Source organism: Podarcis vaucheri (genome assembly GCF_965113315.1).
Source record: "Podarcis vaucheri genome assembly, chromosome: 9".
Classification (NCBI taxonomy): Eukaryota; Metazoa; Chordata; class Lepidosauria; order Squamata; family Lacertidae; genus Podarcis; species Podarcis vaucheri.
In genome coordinates this window covers 78,515,293-78,533,865 of record NC_138767.1, presented here as the reverse complement: position 1 = coordinate 78,533,865, position 18,573 = coordinate 78,515,293, and the positions used below count along the sequence as shown (strand labels likewise).

Genomic DNA, 18,573 nt, shown 5'->3' with positions numbered 1-18,573 from the left:
GTGTGGGGTATAAAGAGTAAAATTATCATTATGGAATGGGACATCCCTATTTTCATCGGGGAAACGTTGGAGGGTATGCAGCTGTAAAACAAGGCCAGTGATCTCCATATGGTGTATGGCTAATACAATCGGAGTGACTGTAGTCTGAGCTGTGCCTTGGAACCATCCGCCTGCAGGGACGCTGAGCACCCACTTTCTGCTGGTGACAAATCTGAGTGTGGCCCAGCCATAGAACAAGCTCTCAGTTGTTAAATGGGGCTGTTGTATCACAAATTAAGGCAGCACCCCTGTCAAATGCTAAGTGGGGCAAAGCCGTGCTCTAGCTACGGAAGTGCACCCATTGGCCCCACTCTGGCAATGGTGCCTTGCTTTGCCTTGCTGTTTTCACCATCTGGGGCCGCGCCATGTGATATGCTTGCATGAACATCTAACTCCCAATTTCTGCTTATGATACTTTGATGCCAGGTAGCATTGATCCAGCCATTGCTTGTCAAGCCACTTCTCTGAGGTGCTTGAATCTTATGCCTAGCCCCACAAACTCATGTGCTAAGAGTGTTCCTACTTTGACCATTAAACTTGGAGGATGCAAGAATGTTGTGCTCCTAGTAGTGCCAGAATCATGAATCACTTTGAAGAGTCTTGGACTTGTCATTCCCATGTTGTGCATGTGTCAAATCTTAATACACAGAAATTCAGACTGCTGGCCTGTAGTCTTAAGCATGCATACCTAAAACTAAATTTATTTTGCTGAAAAGAATGGGGTTTCCACCCAAATAAATGTGTTTAGGATCAGAATACCAATATTATATATTTCTAGCTCAGCTTTTGATACCTGTTTATTCTCCCTTTCCAGAGCAGCTTTTTGTGAAGGCTGCCAGTTTCCTTGTGCTGAGAGAGCATGAAGGCTTGCACTAATTCATTTGGTTTATTTACAAAGCAGGATGAGGACCATAGAAACACCTAGACAGAATATATTTAAAGTGGTGGTGGAGAACCTGTGGCTCTCCAAATATTGTTTGATACATGGCTACTGACCATTCCGACTGGGACTGATTGGTGGGAAGGGCAGCCCATCAACATATCTTAGAATCATAGAATCATAGAGTTGGAAGAGACCACAAGGGCCATCGAGTCCAACCCCCTGCCAAGCAGGAAACACCATCAGAGCACTCCTGACATATGGTTGTCAAGCCTCTGCTTAAAGACCTCCAAAGTAGGAGACTCCACCACACTCCTTGGCAGCAAATTCCACTGTTGAACAGCTCTTACTGTCAGGAAGTTCTTCCTAATGTTTAGGTGGAATCTACTTTCTTGTAGTTTGGATCCATTGCTCCGTGTCCGCTTCTCTGGAGCAGCAGAAAACTACCTTTCTCCCTCCTCTATGTGACATCCTTTTATATATTTGAACATGGCTATCATATCACCCCTTAACCTCCTCTTCTCCAGGCTAAACATGCCCAGCTCCCTTAGCCGTTCCTCATAAGGCATCGTTTCCAGGCCTTTGACCATTTTGGTTGCCCTCCTCTGGACACGTTCCAGTTTGTCAGTGTCTTTCTTGAACTGTGGTGCCCAGAACTGGACACAGTACTCCAGGTGAGGTCTGACCAGAGCAGAATACAGTGGCACTATTACTTCCCTTGATCTAGATGCTCTACTCCTATTGATGCAGCCCAGAATTGCATTGGCTTTTTTAGCTGCCGTGTCACACTGTTGGCTCATGTCAAGTTTGTGGTCAACCAAGACTCCTAGATCCTTTTCACATGTACTGCTCTCAAGCCAGGTGTCACCCATCTTCCTCATCACAGATTTAAAGCACCATTACTTCTCCCCAAAGTAAATATGGCACTGAAGCCCCTGCCAAGCTCCTTCAGTGCTGGCTTCATTCCATGTGCCAAAATGGTTCCTTCAGTCAGTGGGGTTTGTCAGATAACTGGCAGTTAATAGGCATCAGTGACTTATGTGGCAAGTATGTTCTAGCCATCAGTATCTATTGAGGAAGCATTTTAGGTATTAGCTAAACAAAATCTGATGGGACGTGGGTGGCGCTGTGGGTTACACCACAGAGCCTAGGGCTTGCTGATCTGAAGGTCAGTGGTTCAAATCCCCGTGACAGGGTGAGCTCCCGTTGCTCGGTCCCTTCTCCTGCCAACTTAGTAGATTGAAAGCACGCAGCGCAAGTAGATAAATAGGTACCGCTCCAGCGGGAAGGTAAACGTGCACTGCTCTGGTTCGCCAGAAGCGGCTTAGTCATGCTGGCCACATGACCCGCAAGCTGTTCGCCGGCTTCCTCAGTCAATAAAGCGAGATGAGCGCTGCAACCCCAGAGTTGTCCGCGACTGGACCTAATGGTCAGGGGTCCCTTTACCTAAACAAAATCTGGGAGAGAATGGCGCCATTACAATACTTTGTTTCATTCTATTGGCCTCATTATGTTTCATCGTTCCCTTTAAGAAATCCTTTTTATAGTGGATTTGTGATGATTTGTGCTCAAGATGGTACTGGGGCAGTTATATGTGATCCCACTTTCAGTGTTTTTTGTGCATGCAAATGGTTCAGGGCAGACATACTGCTTCGTTTCCCATCCATGCATGTCCTTAACTTCCTGCTAAAGTTGTGCTGTGCAATGTTTTATATCACAAATGTTCTGGAGTGGGTGGGCTCTGTTTTGTTTTCATTGTGTTATATGGGGCAAGCACTGTCAGGAATCCGATAAGCGCACCCTTCCAAAGCAGACATATTTCTGTTTCCACACCATTCTCTGCTTTTGCACCATCCATGCATGGAATTGGATCTTTTCTCTTACTGGACAATGCTTTGCTCCTTAAATCTTTCATTGTTTATCCTCTTTCCTGGTCCACAAAGCTGTCAGTTGGAGTTTTGTTTATATGACTTACCCATAATGCTTGGAATTCACACTTAACTTGGCAGACACCCCCCAGTGTGGAGAAAAATTGTAGCATTTGAATGAGGTGGAGGTTCAGTGTCCTGCAGACTCTGTCAGCAAGTCTTTTTGTGGTTTGAGTGATGTTGGGCTTCCTTTGGCTTTTGAAAAAATCCATAACCACAGAACTGGATGGCAACATAGTGGAATACCAATATGGTGAAAAAAGTAATTGTCTCTGCCTTGATTTCAGCCCAAGTTTTCAGCGACAGAATGCCATGAGCTTATGCCAGCTATTTGGTGGTCTGTATGAATCACTCTATCTAGCAAGCAACAATGCAAAAAATATATTTGTGCCACCATGTCGTAATTACTTTACTGTGATTAATGCTTATTACCAGATGTTAAGTATTGTGTTCCAAATCCACACAACAAATCTGAAAATATAATATTTTATCTTTCTTCTTTGCCATCCTTCATATTATTGCCCACATATTTCCCCCTTGAAGCATACGTAGTTCTATCACTGGTGTCAGGGTCATGCAGACACAAAAGAACCCCAAATTCCGCACCAAGAAAAGGGAAATTATGTGACTTGTATGAAATGTGCATGCAGGGAGGGGTAGCTTAAGAGTAGTGATACATAATTTAAAATGCTTCAGCTAGTTATGGGAAGAGACAAGGAAGTACATCTCTTAGAAATCTTACTCAGCCAACTCTTTGGCATTAGAATTGAGTAGACAATGAAGAAGTGAACCTTCGGAGGTGACGTCAAACTGTTGGAAGGTGCCTGCGGTGGCTGTAGAGACCAAAACAGGAGAGACATGTTTTGTTACAGCTAGGGCAGGTGAAGGCGTACGGTTTTGCTGCTACAGATGCACCATGGCGTTTCTGCTCTCTGCGCTCCTCCCTGCAGTCATTCCTTCTCTGGTCACTTTGGATACATGATCTGACTGTCTGTTTCCAAGCACTGTGGTCGCCTGCAAGGGATTCCCCTTCCCTGACACCTGCATAGGAAAGGACCCCCAAAACACACATGGGTACTGTTGACTCATTTGTGGCACAGGAAGTTCAATTGGTTGCAACAGCTTAGTCTTTATCAGCTTTCTAGAGTGAGAACGGAAGTGTATGCTAAACTGGAGGGGAAAAGTGGTTTTGTCAGCTGAAGGAAGGTGGTTTTAGGAAAGCACTTCTAGAGATACAGATGGAATTTGCACGGCAGACTAAAAGAGAAGGTGCTGGGACATTAACTAGCAAAACCATGTTATACAACTGTCTCTGGGATGCTTTGCTTACTGTGAATAAATGGGCAACTGATGAGTGTTCAGGGACTTCCACAAAAGTACCACCATGTTTCTTGATATCCATTAATCTTTTGCTAGCCTCTGGCTGTTTCAAAGCTACAATTTCTGCTTTAAAAAAACCAGATTATTAGGAAGCCAACAATTTTCATCTAATAAAAGGAAAAGAGAAACGGCATGAATGCAGTTTTGCAGTTGAAATCAGGGAGCATCAGGGGTAGGCTGAGACCTTAGCAAGTGTTGACTAAGACTAGAGTGCAGAGTTGGAGCACTGTAGACTTTGGCGGAGGGGATCTGTCACCGAATGAGCAGCTTTGCTGCCTGATTTGACGAGTCCCCTTCCAACAGATTGTGCTTCAATATTTGTAAATAAAACAAATATTTGTTAATAAAGCAAAAAATAGACTATAACTCTCCAGTGATATCTCATACAAAGGAAGCTAAGTACTTCAACCCTGGATTTCTCACCCATGAGATAAATTGAAGCACATAATGGCAGAATATTTTTTTTGCTTAGCTGGTTGTGCCAAACCACCAACTTAAAACAACAACAACAAGATTCCATGCATATGTTGTGAGTCATGTACTGGGTCTGTTGCTCTATATTCCTCCTTATAGCATCAGTATGGAACAAAGATGGTTTGGTCTACAATTTCATCTGTATTAAGTGGTACCTCCTGCAGCAAAAGCATTAATTCTTGTTTTGGCTATAACAGCTGATCAGATTTTAGTGGCCCATAAGCCTGCAGGGGAGAACTTCACAAGAGCCCATGGTGCATCCATTATATTCAATTTTACTGCTTTTAATTTTAACGACCAGTAAAGTTGTCCCACCTCCAGCATTCTAGAACTGAGATGTAGAAATATCACTGTAGCTGTGCCGCTTTAATAACAGAACTTGCCACAGTTTGAATGACTGTTTTCATAAGTAAAATTTGGCAGGGGTTCTGTATTTGCTATAGAAAATATTTGACATTTCAGACATTTGTATTTCACATGTTTGAAAGCAGTTGACAAGACAGCTAACTTCCAAGTTCTGCAGTGCCTGAGTCAAGAAAAACACAACCAACTTGTTCAAGCACAGGTCTACATGCCAAAATACTTTGATGATATTATTTGCCTATTATGTGATCAAATGACTTTAAGCGATTTTATGAGGGGAAGGAGTATTGTATATTGGGAATGAGTTAGATTGGTTAGATTGTGGAAACAGAGCTTCGAGAGGCTGGTGGACAAGTGAGCCGCCATTGCTGAAGGTGCTCATCTGATTTATTCCAACCAAATGGCCCTGTTTGGATATTTACCCGGCCAAATATCCTAATACTGAGACAAGGGAGCAATCAGTGCAATGGCAGCTGGTGCCCGTGGAGCCTGACAGGGCAGAGGGCAGAGAGACCAACAGCAGATTCCAAAAGATTTTTAAAAGGATTCATGTACGCCACCACCGCAGCAAGAGTTGTGATTGCACAGAACTGGAAAAGGGAATGTTTACTGACCAAAAAAGATTGGTTGACCAAATTAATGGAGTACGTGGAAATGTACAAGTTGACTGGGCAGATAAGAGATCAAACAAAACAAAAATTTAAAAAAGATTGGAGCATATTCAAACAATATTTGAAAGACTATTATAGGGAAGTTGAAATCTGTAAGAATAAAATACTAAATACTAAAGTACTAAAATATAGCGGAAAATCAGGAAAACAAACTCAAAGACGTGTTAAGAGAGGCATTCAAATGAGTAAAACTGAGGACCCAAGTAAGAAGGGGGAGGGAAGTCAAGTATAATAGGAATACGAATGACTCAAGCAATTAAGCACAAATTTTTGTTTTTGTTTTCTTTATTTTTTACTATTTAGAAATACATGTTTTGCCATGAATGTAAATTAAAAGAAACCAATAGAGATGATTTGCAGAGAGAGAGTTGATGACCAGCAGAGTTGAGGGATTCTACCTAGCCCCTTCCTCCTCCCTGCTGAGTTCTACAAGCGGCCACACAGAAACTAAGGGGAAAGAAGTCAATGCAATAGCGGTGGAGGCAATGACTATTGGTTGTAAGTCAGAAGAGAGGTCCGTGTGATTCCACCACCCGAGACAGCTGCCTCAGTCCGCCTCACGGGTGGGCCCTCGGCCTAAAGGATCGTTCTCCAATGAGCACAGGCCTGAGATGCGTCCAACGCGGGGGGGGGGGGTGACGTCACACATGTGCATGATGTCACACGTGTTGCACGGGAGAACTGTTGTATCAGGAGAGGCTGCTCAGACCTCCTCCTGATGTGACATTCGTGTGCCAGGTCACGCTAGTCTGTGCACTGTCTCCTGACGCTGTGGGGCCCAGGGCAACATTCTGCCAAGCATCCTCTGCCCCCTCAAGATGGAGGGGGAGCTGAGCCCCACCCTAGATGACCTGGGGGGGATGTAGAGGCCTCAGCCCCATACAGTTGGCATACCTGCCACTGAACCAGCCCCCTTCCACACCCCTCTGCTGTGGTTCCCCACCCCCACCCCCATTACCTGAGTCTAGAGGCTAATAATAAGAGAGACACCTTATTTCTGTGGTTTAAAGTTGTTTTAAAATGTTTAATATTGTGCCTTAATTGGTGTAACCTGCCCTGGAATCTTATGGTGAAGGGTGAGTTAAGTAATAGTAGTAGTTGTCATCATCGTTATCATCATGATGATGAAGATAATAATGATGATAATAATTATGACAGACCATCCAGGTGTCCCTATTTTCCAGGGACATCCCTGATTTAGAGAAGCTGTCCCACTTTCTGATTTCCCGGAATGTACCACTTTTCCTGAAAGGTAAAGGGACCCCTGACTGTTAGGTCCAGCCACGGACGACTCTGGGGTTGCGGTGCTCATCTCACTTTATTGGCCGAGGGAGCCAGCATTTCTCCGCAGACAGCTTCCAGGTCATGTGGCCAGCATGACTAAGCCGATTCTGGCGAACCAGAGCAGCGCACAGAAACGCCATTCACCTTCCCACTGGAGCAGTACCTATTTATCTACTTGTAATGGTACAGTACACATGAACACACAACCACAGAGGCAGACTCTGGGGCTAAACTGATGTCTATGAAAAGTATGTGGTCTCATCAAGGTCAACTGGTTTAGGTAACGGTAAAGGTAAAGGACCCCTGGACAGTTAAGTCCAGTCAAAGGCGACTATGGGGTTGTGGCGCTCATCTCACTTTAAGGCTGTGGGAGCTGGCGTTTGTCCAGACAGTTTTCTGGGTCATGTGGTCAGCATGACTAAACGGAGCGCACAGAAATGCCATTTACCTTCCCGCTGCAGCGGTACCTATTTATCTACTTGCACCGGTGTGCTTTCGAACAGCTAGGTTGGCAGGAGCTGGGACTGAGCAACGGGAGCTCACCACCATCATGGGGATTCGAACCACTGACCTTCTGAACCACAAGCCCAAGAGGCTCAGTGGTTTAGACCACAGCGCCAGCTACATGGCCTCAGTGAATTGTATAGAAGTTATTATGCAGAAGGTTGCTCTACAAGCTGTTCAGCATTTCTCCAAGTTGATCCTTGACAGATTCTGTTGGCTCTAGTAACCGGTGTGTATTTTGTAATGTTTTTGCTGGCACATACATTAATTATTTTACAGAAAGAAAAGGAAAACGATGAAAACAACATCCAGCTACATTCATATTTCTGTATTTCATCTTGGCATCATGTACAAAATGCGGGCAAAATGCCACCTCTTGCTTTGGCAAAGTTTGCAAGGCGTCTGATTGCTCTGTCTTAGGGCCGAGCTGGATGTGTGCAGGAAGATGCTTAGCTGAGGACCCCGCTACACCCTAACAGCTGTAGAGCAGTGGGCAGGGTGTAGTTTGCAGCAGAAGAAAGCAGTGTGAGGCAGAGCTACACAGGCCCGGCAGCAGAGTCAAGCAACTGGTTTCAGGCAGCGTCATGGAGCATAGACAGGAATTGGTGTCTGAACGGTACAGCAAGAATAGAGGCCATATGGTGTGGAAGGGTGCCACTTGACTCCAGTTTAGGCAGCAAAATCTCTTGGGCCAGCCCTGAACTCTTCCACAACCCTCCTGCCACCATGTTATTTATGGGTTCCTAAAATGGAAATGGTTTACTTGTTTTTTTGCAGATTGCCAGATGACTTAACACAGATTTTCTGTCAATTTTCTGTTCCCTGCCATCCCATCCTTTTGCTGTATAGCATTGCCAGGCATAACCTTCTCTTCCAAAAGTAAAAGCTGGCATAAATTAATTGGTTGTCACAAGCCACATAGTCATACACATGTAATGTTTTTCAGGAGCAGAGCTGTCAAATCTTTTTTCTTAATGCAAGCTATATATTTTCGCAAGAGCACCGGGGGAAATTGCCCATGGAAAATAACGCTTTTAAGGTTGAGGCCCAAATTGCCTGCCAAGCAAATACAGTAGGTGGGCCTCCACAACTGCACATAATTTGGTCTTCTAAAATAAGGTATGCTATTGAGATTCGCATAGTATATTTAGGTATTTTTTTCTGCCTGAAACAAAGTCTGTTGGTAAGATTCTTACAGCCTAAGCTTTAGCGCATTTACTTAGAAGGAATTGCTTAGAAATTAATTATTTTCATAAAACCATCAAGAAGAACCCTAACTGATGGAACATAAAGATGTACATAATTTGTGTATTTTGATATGTGTGCACCTAAAATGTGTTATGTACCTATATGTGTGTATAAATGCACATATTTTAAACAAGTGCCCATCAACTACTGTTAAAGTTTGAATTAAATAAGATGAATTGATTGTCTGCACATTTTGCATTTTTTCCAGCACCAGAGATGTTTGTGTTGTTCTGTGTCACAAGTTTGGCCATCTGTACAAGTGGGCAGCCTCTTCTCAGCCAGTTTAAAGGCGAGCATTATTCCACAAGATACGTATGTAGCATACCTGGGTTGCCAGGTGCTGCAGGTCTTCCTGGAGATAATGGATTACCTGGACCTCACGGGCGCATTGGGATCCCGGGCCGAGATGGCCGAGATGGCAGGAAGGGAGAAAGGGGCGAGAAAGGCAATCCAGGTACTGAATATTCATTCTCTTCTTTCTTTCTTTCTTTCTTTCTTTCTTTCTTTCTTTCTTTCTTTCTTTCTTTAAAAAAACAAAACTCTGTCAAAACCATTTTATAATACTGAGTGGTATTCAGCTAAGTTTTACTCAGTGTAGTCACAAGGAAATTATTGAGCCTGGCTAAGTTAGGTTCATTTATTTCAGTAGGTCTACTCTGAGTTGAATACCACCCCTAGATTCCAATGCCAGCCCTGTAAAATGCTTTATTGGAAGTATTCAGCACTACGTAATTCAAATTTGTTTAATTTTGTATTGATTGTCAGGAGTTCATTGCATTTCTTCCATTCATTTGATTCTACTTGACGCAGCTCTAAACTAAACTTAACTTGCTCTCTTGGAAATGAATATTTTAAACTTAAAAAAAGGCAAGATTCACATTGTATACTTTGATAGCCTATGTATTTTGGTGGAGACAGTGGGAGTCCTGCTATCAGAGAAATATATACCTTGGGCAAATAAAGGAAGAGCATTCTTTAAAGCTATATTGCCACTGGCTGTGCGCTTCATTTGTATCTAATAATCCTGGATTATTTGTGTGCTTAATAATAACTGGATGCTAGCCAACTAAGTCACATATTAGAGCCTTTGGAAACAATGGATTTAAGTGACTTTCTTCTCTTTTAAGGTTTAAGAGGAAAGACTGGCCCTGTAGGACCAGCTGGGGAGAAAGGTGACCAAGGAGAAGCTGGCAAAAAAGGACCCACCGGGTCAGGAGGTGTGAAAGGCAGCGTGGGTCCCGTGGGTCCCGTGGGTCCCAAGGGGGAGAAAGGAGACAGAGGAAAGCCAGGATTACCAGGAACCTGCAAGTGTGGGCAAATAGTTCTGAAATCCGCCTTCTCTGTTGGGATCACGACGAGTTACCCGGAGGAAAGGCTGCCAATTGTTTTCAACAAAGTCCTTTTCAATGAAGGAGGGCATTACAACCCTTCGAACGGGAAGTTCATATGCGCCATCCCAGGGATCTATTACTTCTCCTATGACATCACTTTGGCAAACAAACACCTTGCCATTGGCCTGGTCCACAATGGGAAGTTCCGGATAAAGACCTTTGACGCCAACACAGGGAACCACGATGTTGCTTCCGGGTCCACCGTGATGTACCTTCAGCCGGAGGACGAGGTCTGGCTTGAGATCTTCTACACGGATCAGAACGGTCTCTTTGCCGATCCCACGTGGGCAGACAGCCTGTTTTCAGGATTCCTCCTGTATGTTGATACAGACTATCTTGACTCTCTATCAGATGAAGATGAACTGTGAGGCTGGAGATAAGCAACCTCTAAGTGAACTCAAGACAATGAACAGAATCTGGCCTGAGACAAATCAAGGGAGGATTTTTGTTTTGCTGATGAGGCCTCCGCAGCAGAGGACTTCTCCTGCAGTAACAAATGCTGTCTGCTGCTGCTTTTATGAAGCAGGTGGTTCTACTAAGTCGATGTACATAACAGTCCTCTCAGAAACCATGCTTATAATATTTAAGCAAATGTATGATAATGTATATGCAGTTTTATATAAAATATGTTGAGTAAATGGCTGGATTACTATTTCTGTAAAACTAAATATAAATGATATCTGTGGTAAATACTTTTATGGTTCAAGGGAGGTAAGTGTTAATAAAGTAATGCAGGAAAAAATTGTAAATGCAATTATACTGCTGTTCACTCTTTGAAATGATTTGACCATAGTCAAGACTTTTCTAAGTGTGTAAGCTGATTCCAGTATGCCTTCCCTCCGCCTTACTTGCCACCCAAATAGGAATGGAATTTTCTGGGGAAACTCAGAGCCAAACGAATCCACACAGGTTTTTACCTGTTAATCCACACAGGTTTTCACCAATTAGCTAAAAATACAAACAATTCTATGCATAATATGTTTGTGTTTATAAAGGCCAGGTTTCCTAAGTTAAGCTGCCCATAAGCATATAATATTAAAAGGTTAAAAAAAAAAGGTAAAGGACCCCTGGACGGTTAAGTCCAGTCAAAGGTGACTATGGGGTTGCAGCCCTCATCTCGCTTTCAGGCCAAGGGAGCCGGCGTTTGTCCACAGACAGCTTTCTGGGTCATGTGTAGCATGACTAAACTACTTCTGGCACAACGGAACACCGTGATGGAAACCAGAGCACACAGAAATTTACCTTCCCGCCACAGCGGTACCTATTTATCTCCTTGCGCTGTTGTGCTTTCGAACTGCTAGATTGGCAGGAGCTGGGACAGAGCAACGGGAGCTCATCCCGTCGTGGGGATTTGAACCGCCAACCTTCTGATCGGCAAGCCCAAGAGGCTCAGTGGTTTAGACCACAGCGCCACCCGCATCCCTGCATATATTATACATAAGAACATCAATAGGAGTATAGCATCTAGATCAAGGGAAGTAATAGTGCCACTGTATTCTGCTCTGGTCAGACCTCACCTGGAGTACTATGTCCAGTTCTGGGCACCACAGTTCAAGAAGGACACTGACAAACTGGAACGTGTCCAGAGGAGGGCAACCAAAATGGTCAAAGGCCTGGAAACGATGCCTTATGAGGAACGGCTAAGGGAGCTGGGCATCTTTAGCCTGGAGAAGAGGAGGTTAAGGGGTGATATGATAGCCATGTTCAAATATATAAAAGGATGTCACATAGAGGAGGGAGAAAGGTTGTTTCCAGAGAAGCGGACACGGAGCAATGGATCCAAACTACAAGAAAGAAGATTCCACCTAAACATTAGGAAGAACTTCCTGACAGTAAGAGCTGTTTGACAGTGGAATTTGCTGCCAAGGAGTGTGGTGGAGTCTCCTACTTTGGAGGTCTTTAAGCAGAGGCTTGACAACCATATGTCAGGAGTGCTCTGATGGTGTTTCCTGCTTGGCAGGGGGTTGGACTCGATGGCCCTTGTGGTCTCTTCCAACTCTATGATTCTATGATTCTATGATAAGGCGAGCCTCCTGGAGCAGACCAATAGCCCTTCCAGTCCAGCATTCTGTTCTCACAGTATCCAACTAGATGCTTGAATCCACCACTGGTTCAAGACAGGGTGATGCACCACTTCATCCCGGAATTGATGACTAAGATTCTACCCAGTGCCTTAGCTGCCACATGATGCTGAGGGTGCTCAGCCAGATTAAATGCATTGCTGGCCAGCAGGGTATGAAAGCAGACAGTGCCTGGCCAACCAGTGAGACCCTGACGAGAAATAAGGGCTTCTGATTTGCCCACTTGAAATTAAGGTTTTGTCAGGCAATCACGCCCAGCAGACCAGCCACAACGTGCTCTCTTACCACCCGGGGATGGTTGCTAGGAAAAAGGGGGAGGCCGTAAACATGGCCCACCCAGGAAAGGGGGGGAGCCGCCATTGCTGAGACTCCTTACCCAATGGCACTCTCATTTCTCATCCTTGCTTATAACACATTTTCATAGCAGCTACTTTCAAATTTATCATCGAAGTGATAACATGGCAAAAGGCAAAAATAATTCATTAATTCCAGCTGTGCTCCTGCCTCTAAGTGCAGCTACTCACCCTCTGTGTTAACAGCCACATAAAGCTAAAATGAAGTGTGGACTCACAAGTGTCTTAACCACACCTATGACTGAAATTGAGTCACTAATATACATAGCGGGAAAGACAGATGTTACCCTTTAACGGGGTCATGACAGCACTGGAAAAGTGAGTTCAGTTTCCTTAGATTTCCCCATGTGGATTATGTATTTTCAACTGCTGAATAATATTGGCATGCATTTCCTTAAACAAGAAACATCTTGATCATTGCTCTTGTAGGTACTGGCAAAAACTGCTTGGGAATATGGGTGTATTTTGTTAGAGACACACACAGCGTGCCCCACAGCTACCGCCCATATTCAGCCCGGCCGTGTTTACCTCAGCGTGGCTGGCATGAGGAGAAGCCACATCCTCCATCACAGACTGAGCCCATTCCAACTGCTCAGCCCCTCTCCCTTGCCTCAGGAGGGCTTTGGCATGGACTGTCTCATAGGGCACCAGGGAAGAAGGTGGATCACAGCCTGAACGATCCTGGTCCCACATGTTCCGGTACCAGATTTCAGCATGAAGCTGCTCCAATGAGTAACAGCTACAGAAATAAGCAACAAATATAGAATAAACAATGAGTAGCGACTATAGAATAAACAGCACATCCCCAACTTCGTAGCTTTTCTTGAAATACACATAATGGTGATTTACAACAATGGTTTGTTTGAAAGCCCGGCAATTTATTTGGTAACAAATATGGGTCGCAACTGACCCCTTTAGACAGAGAGCATGCACAAATCATTGCAGGTTTTTCTGCTTGCTCTTGCTCCCCACCATCATTCTGCAACCCATTTGATTTGTAGCTGAATGCTGAGACAGGAGCCTGTCTTGCCCCTCCTGGTGGCAGAACACAGTCCCTGGCGTCTCCAAGTAAGGCAAGGAAACACGGCAGCCTGAAACAACTGCATCAGTATATAGACACAGTGGCGTAGCGTGGGGGGTGCAGGGGGGGCCAGCCGCACCGGGCGCAACATCTGGGGGTTAGGGGGCGCAAATCCATGGGTTAGGAGGCGCAAAATACTTGTCTTGCCCCGGGTGCTGACAACCCACGCTACGCCACTGTATAGACAACAGTCAGCAGCAAGCTTCAGGATAAGAACAGAAATCATGCTCCGGCGTCGCGGCGGCAGCGGGAGGCCCCGTTACCTAAAGTGGTGCCTCAGGTTAAGAACAGTTTCAGGTTAAGAATGGACCTCCAGAACGAATTAAGTTCTTAACCCGAGGTACCACTATAATCTGACTCACAGTGGGGCAGCTTTGAATGTTTACATTTTCTTTCTTTAAAAGAAATTTAAAATAGTGTGTGTGTGTGTGTGTGTGTGTGTGTGCATTCATTCAATGTTATGTACATTTGTTTTATTGCTCCTTAAGGTAGCATTCATTTTTAAATATTAAAGAGTCTTCTTTGAGAAGTGAGTTAGTGACCTGACTTGTTTCCCACAAGCCACTGCTGTGTACAACAGCTTTTGCTGCAAAGAACGTATTTCCAAGAGAATTACATCAAAGTTCTATGAAAAACTTATTTCCTTCAAATTTAGAAACTTCAGGGAGGAACAAAAATATAAATAAAATTATTGGGCACACTGAATTCTTCCCTCCCCCAACTGCACAGCTAGGCATGAAGAAGATGTAGAAGAGATAAGCAACTCTCATTATTCACAGGTATTCCATGGCAGATACAGAAAAGCTCCTCAGAAAATATCAATACTGGCAAAATAACAGCAAGATGGCTTGAGTGAGTGCTTTCTGATGGTGCCTGTGGCATAGCATGGGTTGCCAGTGCCCAGGGCTGTGCGGGGGGTGGGGGGAGGAAAACAGACGGAGCATGCTGTCCTCCACCACCCCACATTCCCAGCTGTCAATAAAGGTAAAAGAACACATTTCTAGCATTTCATAGAATCAGAATTATAGAGTTGGAAGGGACCCCCCACAAAGGCCATCTAGTCCAACCCCCTGCAATGCAGGAATCTCAGCCAGAGCATCCATGACAGATGGCCATCCAACCTCTGCTTAAAAACCTGCAATGAAAGGCAATCCACAACCTCCCAAGGAGGACCTTTCAATGTCGGACAGCTCTTACTGTCGGAAAAAACTGATGGACTTTTGGTACCAGACAAAATGAGTGGGAACTATTCTGAGTGCCTTTCCTTGCCACCTGAAAAATCCTTCCAGGTGTTCAGGGCCTTTGTACTAGGGTTGGGGAAGGCTGGGAAGCTGTGGCTCTCTAGAGCTTCCATCATCCTGACCACTGGCCATGGCTGGCTGGGAGCTGGGAGCCCAACAACATATTGATGGCCACAGGGTCCCTCACGCCAGTTTTGTACCACCAGTGGCCAGTTCCCGGTCTCTTCTCATGTCTGTTTGCACAGTTAAAACACTTTTCTTCTAGCTGATAAGTGGTGCTGGCAAGTGTCCATGCTCCACCATTCATTCCAAAATGCTGCCTGGCAGCTGAAGAGTCTGCAGTCAGAACTATTTACATCTGATGGGGCCTGTGACATAGCATGGATTGCCAGCGCCCGGGGCTCTGCAGAGGGGGAGGGAGGAAAACGGATGGAGCATGCAGGCTTATTCAACTGCCTAATGATGTCCATGACACCTAGGAGATAGCAGCTGCAGAGATAAGAAGAGTCATTCCTATTTCTGGGGAGGGCACTTCCTGGTTTGCATGGAAAAGCCATTTTCAATGGAGCCTGTGATGGAAGCGCACAGCTCTATTGAGGCAGCACCGGGTGTTGACATTTTGTGCCCCTAATAATTTTGTGCCTGGGGCAACCGCCCCAGTGGCCCTCCATGCCCCGTGCTGGATAGCGCCCAAAAACACTTCCATAGCCATTTGGGAACTGCACAACTCTGGCAGTGTAAAGGAAGGAGATCTAGTGATAAGGAGAGTGAGGCCACAAGTAGACATGATGTGGGAGATTGCCTGTCTCGTACTATCGGTCACAGGGGGAACCTTTAGATATTATACTGGTATCTATATTATTTTTAAAAGAGCAAAAGTAGCTGTGTTGGCCAAATTCCACAGTAGGTCAATACCATTATTAAATCAGCCAAAATATTGCAAAATAGTGAGCAAGCTCCCCGTAACTCTATATAAGGCTAGTTTACCTCCCCCTGAAAAAAGTTCTGAAAAGTTTCCAAGTATATTCATTAGGTTATAGTGGCTGTCAAGACATAAAACCTGTTTACATAAGAGAATGTGAACTAATGCTGTGTTCTAAAATACCCATCCACATGACTGGCTACTATGAAGCGCCCATTGGACCTTCTGTTCCCTGGTAGAGGCTGAGCACATTTTATTGTAGGATATAGGGGAAAGTGTCTTGCGTGTGTGTACATTACGGCCTTGCTTCCCATTTTCAATGAAACCAAACATTTAAAAAACAACACCAACGCCACTTTTTGGCAGTAACAGATTTAGCATTTGATACATCTTTAATATGCAGCATGGGTTTATTTATATTTTCGTGAGAAATTTGGTGAATCAATAAATGGTAACTGTGGCTTAATGTAGAGCATCCAGTTCATTTTTATAAATCTGTTCCAGAAGGTGATAAATCTGACTCAATAGGCCATTAATCTGAACCCCTAGGTGATAAATATGGCTAGGAAAGCCATCTATCTGAGTCAATAGGTTATATATCACCTACTGAACTGCATCTGCCCTGTCTTATTTAATAGTTATATCTTTCCCTTTGGGTAATTTATCTTTTCAAGAAACAATTTATTGCTTGCTGTTTAAATTCAGCATGTAGGACATTTATTGAAGGAAGCACACACGTTTCAGTAGCATGTAATCTGCCACGTGTGATTTTTAGAAGCATCTCATGCACACATCCCATTAGACTGAGTGCTTTAGGGATGGTCTTTCCGTGAGACATTTTTTCTTGTTTTGTTACACACTTTTGACTTGCCATCCATCATCTGTAGAACAAAACGTTAGTTTATAAAGTAAATTAAAATCAGAGCTATTGAGAAATGTAATCCAGTGTACTTTATTGCTTTTTTTTTACTGAACTTGTTGATAGTAAATCACTTTCAGCTGCTAGAGGGTGCTAAATCCCATTGATTTGACCAAAGTCCAGTTCCTCAATTAGCTCTTTGCAATTCAGAGCCATATGTAAATTAGCCAAGGTGTAGTGCAGTGTTAGGAATAGACTCCTCTCGGGAGGAAAACTCACTTGGTAAAGCCACCTCTCTCTCATGGAATTTCTGATTGCCTTCCATTGTATTCTTGCACATAAGAGAATGGCTTCTGTTTTCCCACATAGGATAATTCTAAAAAACCAGACTGCTGCTTCTGCAGATACCATTACAGAGGCAGCAAAGTACTGTATATTCATGACTCTGCCAGTAGATGGTCTCATGTGTGCAAGCACAGTATATCTTTAAGAACAGACTGCACACATATTTACTGCATTCCTCTATCTAATGCACACAAATATTTATTGCACATATATCCCAGCTGTCATAATGGGAGTCAGTGAATCATAGAACTGTAGAGCTGGAAAGGACCAGTGGGGTCATCTAGTCCAACCCAAAATGCAGGAACCTTTTCGTCCAACATGGGGCAGAAACCCACAACCCTCATGCTCTCCTGACTGAGCTCTCCCACATAGTTGGCAGCCTGTTGGGCCAGAGAGATCTAGGATTTTAAATCCCTGCCCATCCACAAAGCTTAAAAGGTGACCTGGGGCCAGTTACACTATCAGTATTACCTGCCCCACATGCTTGTTGTGAGGACACAGAATAAATTAAATCATAAAGCAGCAGCAGCAGCAAAGGGGCACACTGCTTCTGACGTGGCTGGCAGCAGTCCTCGACTTTGCACAAGTCTCTGGGATCCTGTTTCACATATCCTGCCAACTCTTTATCCTCATAGCACTGACATGAACATTGGGCTTTGCCATCACTCCCTGAAGCGGTCTGCCAAATGTGATAGATCTTTCCTTAGCTGAGAAGGAGAAGAACTAGAAGAAGATATTCCATAAACAGAGTTGCCAACTTCTTATACTAACAGGGCTCTTGTGCCAGCAGAAATTCCCACTTCTGTTGGGACTAGATTTATGCCTGCTTGGATTTTTGTCTGCTACATGGTACTTAAAGCCACACAAACTGTATAGCAGTGGCAATCCCAAAGATGAAAACTAGGATAGCTGGTGATATCTATTTTTCTTTAATTTCAAACATTTAGATCTGATAATAGATCATTTACAAAAAGGAGGTTATGACTGGAAAATGTAACGTTGTCATCCTCTTCTGTGGCAAAAAAAAGAGCTCTTAATTTACTTGAAAAACTATTATTATTGTATTTAAAGACATTTTGGACAAATGCATGCATGTCAACAGAGCACAATGCTTTTGCATGCAACTAAGTACTGGATGTGGCCTGGGAAAAGGTACAAGGGGGCAATTTTATACTGCTCTTTGAAGAACTGAGTATTTTGGGGGGGGATTTTTTTGGTTGAAAACCTAGATTTCAGCAACCTGCAACATGGATTGAACTCAAAATTTTAGATGAATTATAGCCTCACAACTCTATTGCGCCCACTGTCCTGCAAACGGTGTTGGCAAGAGTCTGGTGCTGATAACGCCAGTGTTGCAGGTTCGATCCCTGGATGGGTCAGCTGCATATTCCTGAATTGCAGGGGGCTGGACCAGATCTTCCTCAGGGTCTACTCCAACTCTAAAATTCTATGATTCTAAGAGTGTGGAGGATTGCGGCCTTATTTATTTTTACAGGGAAGACTGGGCTTTGTCTGGACAGGGCTGAAGG

General features: G+C 44.1%; 1 protein-coding gene across 6 annotated transcripts in view; it reads left to right on the top strand.

The window, feature by feature from the left end:
* C1QTNF7 (C1q and TNF related 7) overlaps window positions 1-10,916 on the top strand; it is a 40,693-nt gene extending 29,777 nt beyond the window's left edge. For 5 of the 6 annotated variants that reach the window (XM_082238587.1, XM_082238586.1, XM_082238585.1 and 2 more), the window contains 2 exons: window positions 8,980-9,225; window positions 9,899-10,916. In XM_082238587.1, the coding sequence (XP_082094713.1) occupies window positions 8,988-9,225; window positions 9,899-10,530 (870 nt within the window). In that variant the 5' untranslated portion in view covers window positions 8,980-8,987 and the 3' untranslated portion in view covers window positions 10,531-10,916. Of the gene's footprint in view, window positions 1-7,539; window positions 8,643-8,979; window positions 9,226-9,898 lie in introns of those variants that run through there. The other variant, XM_082238588.1, reaches the window with a different exon arrangement.
* Window positions 10,917-18,573: the final 7,657 nt, after the last annotated feature.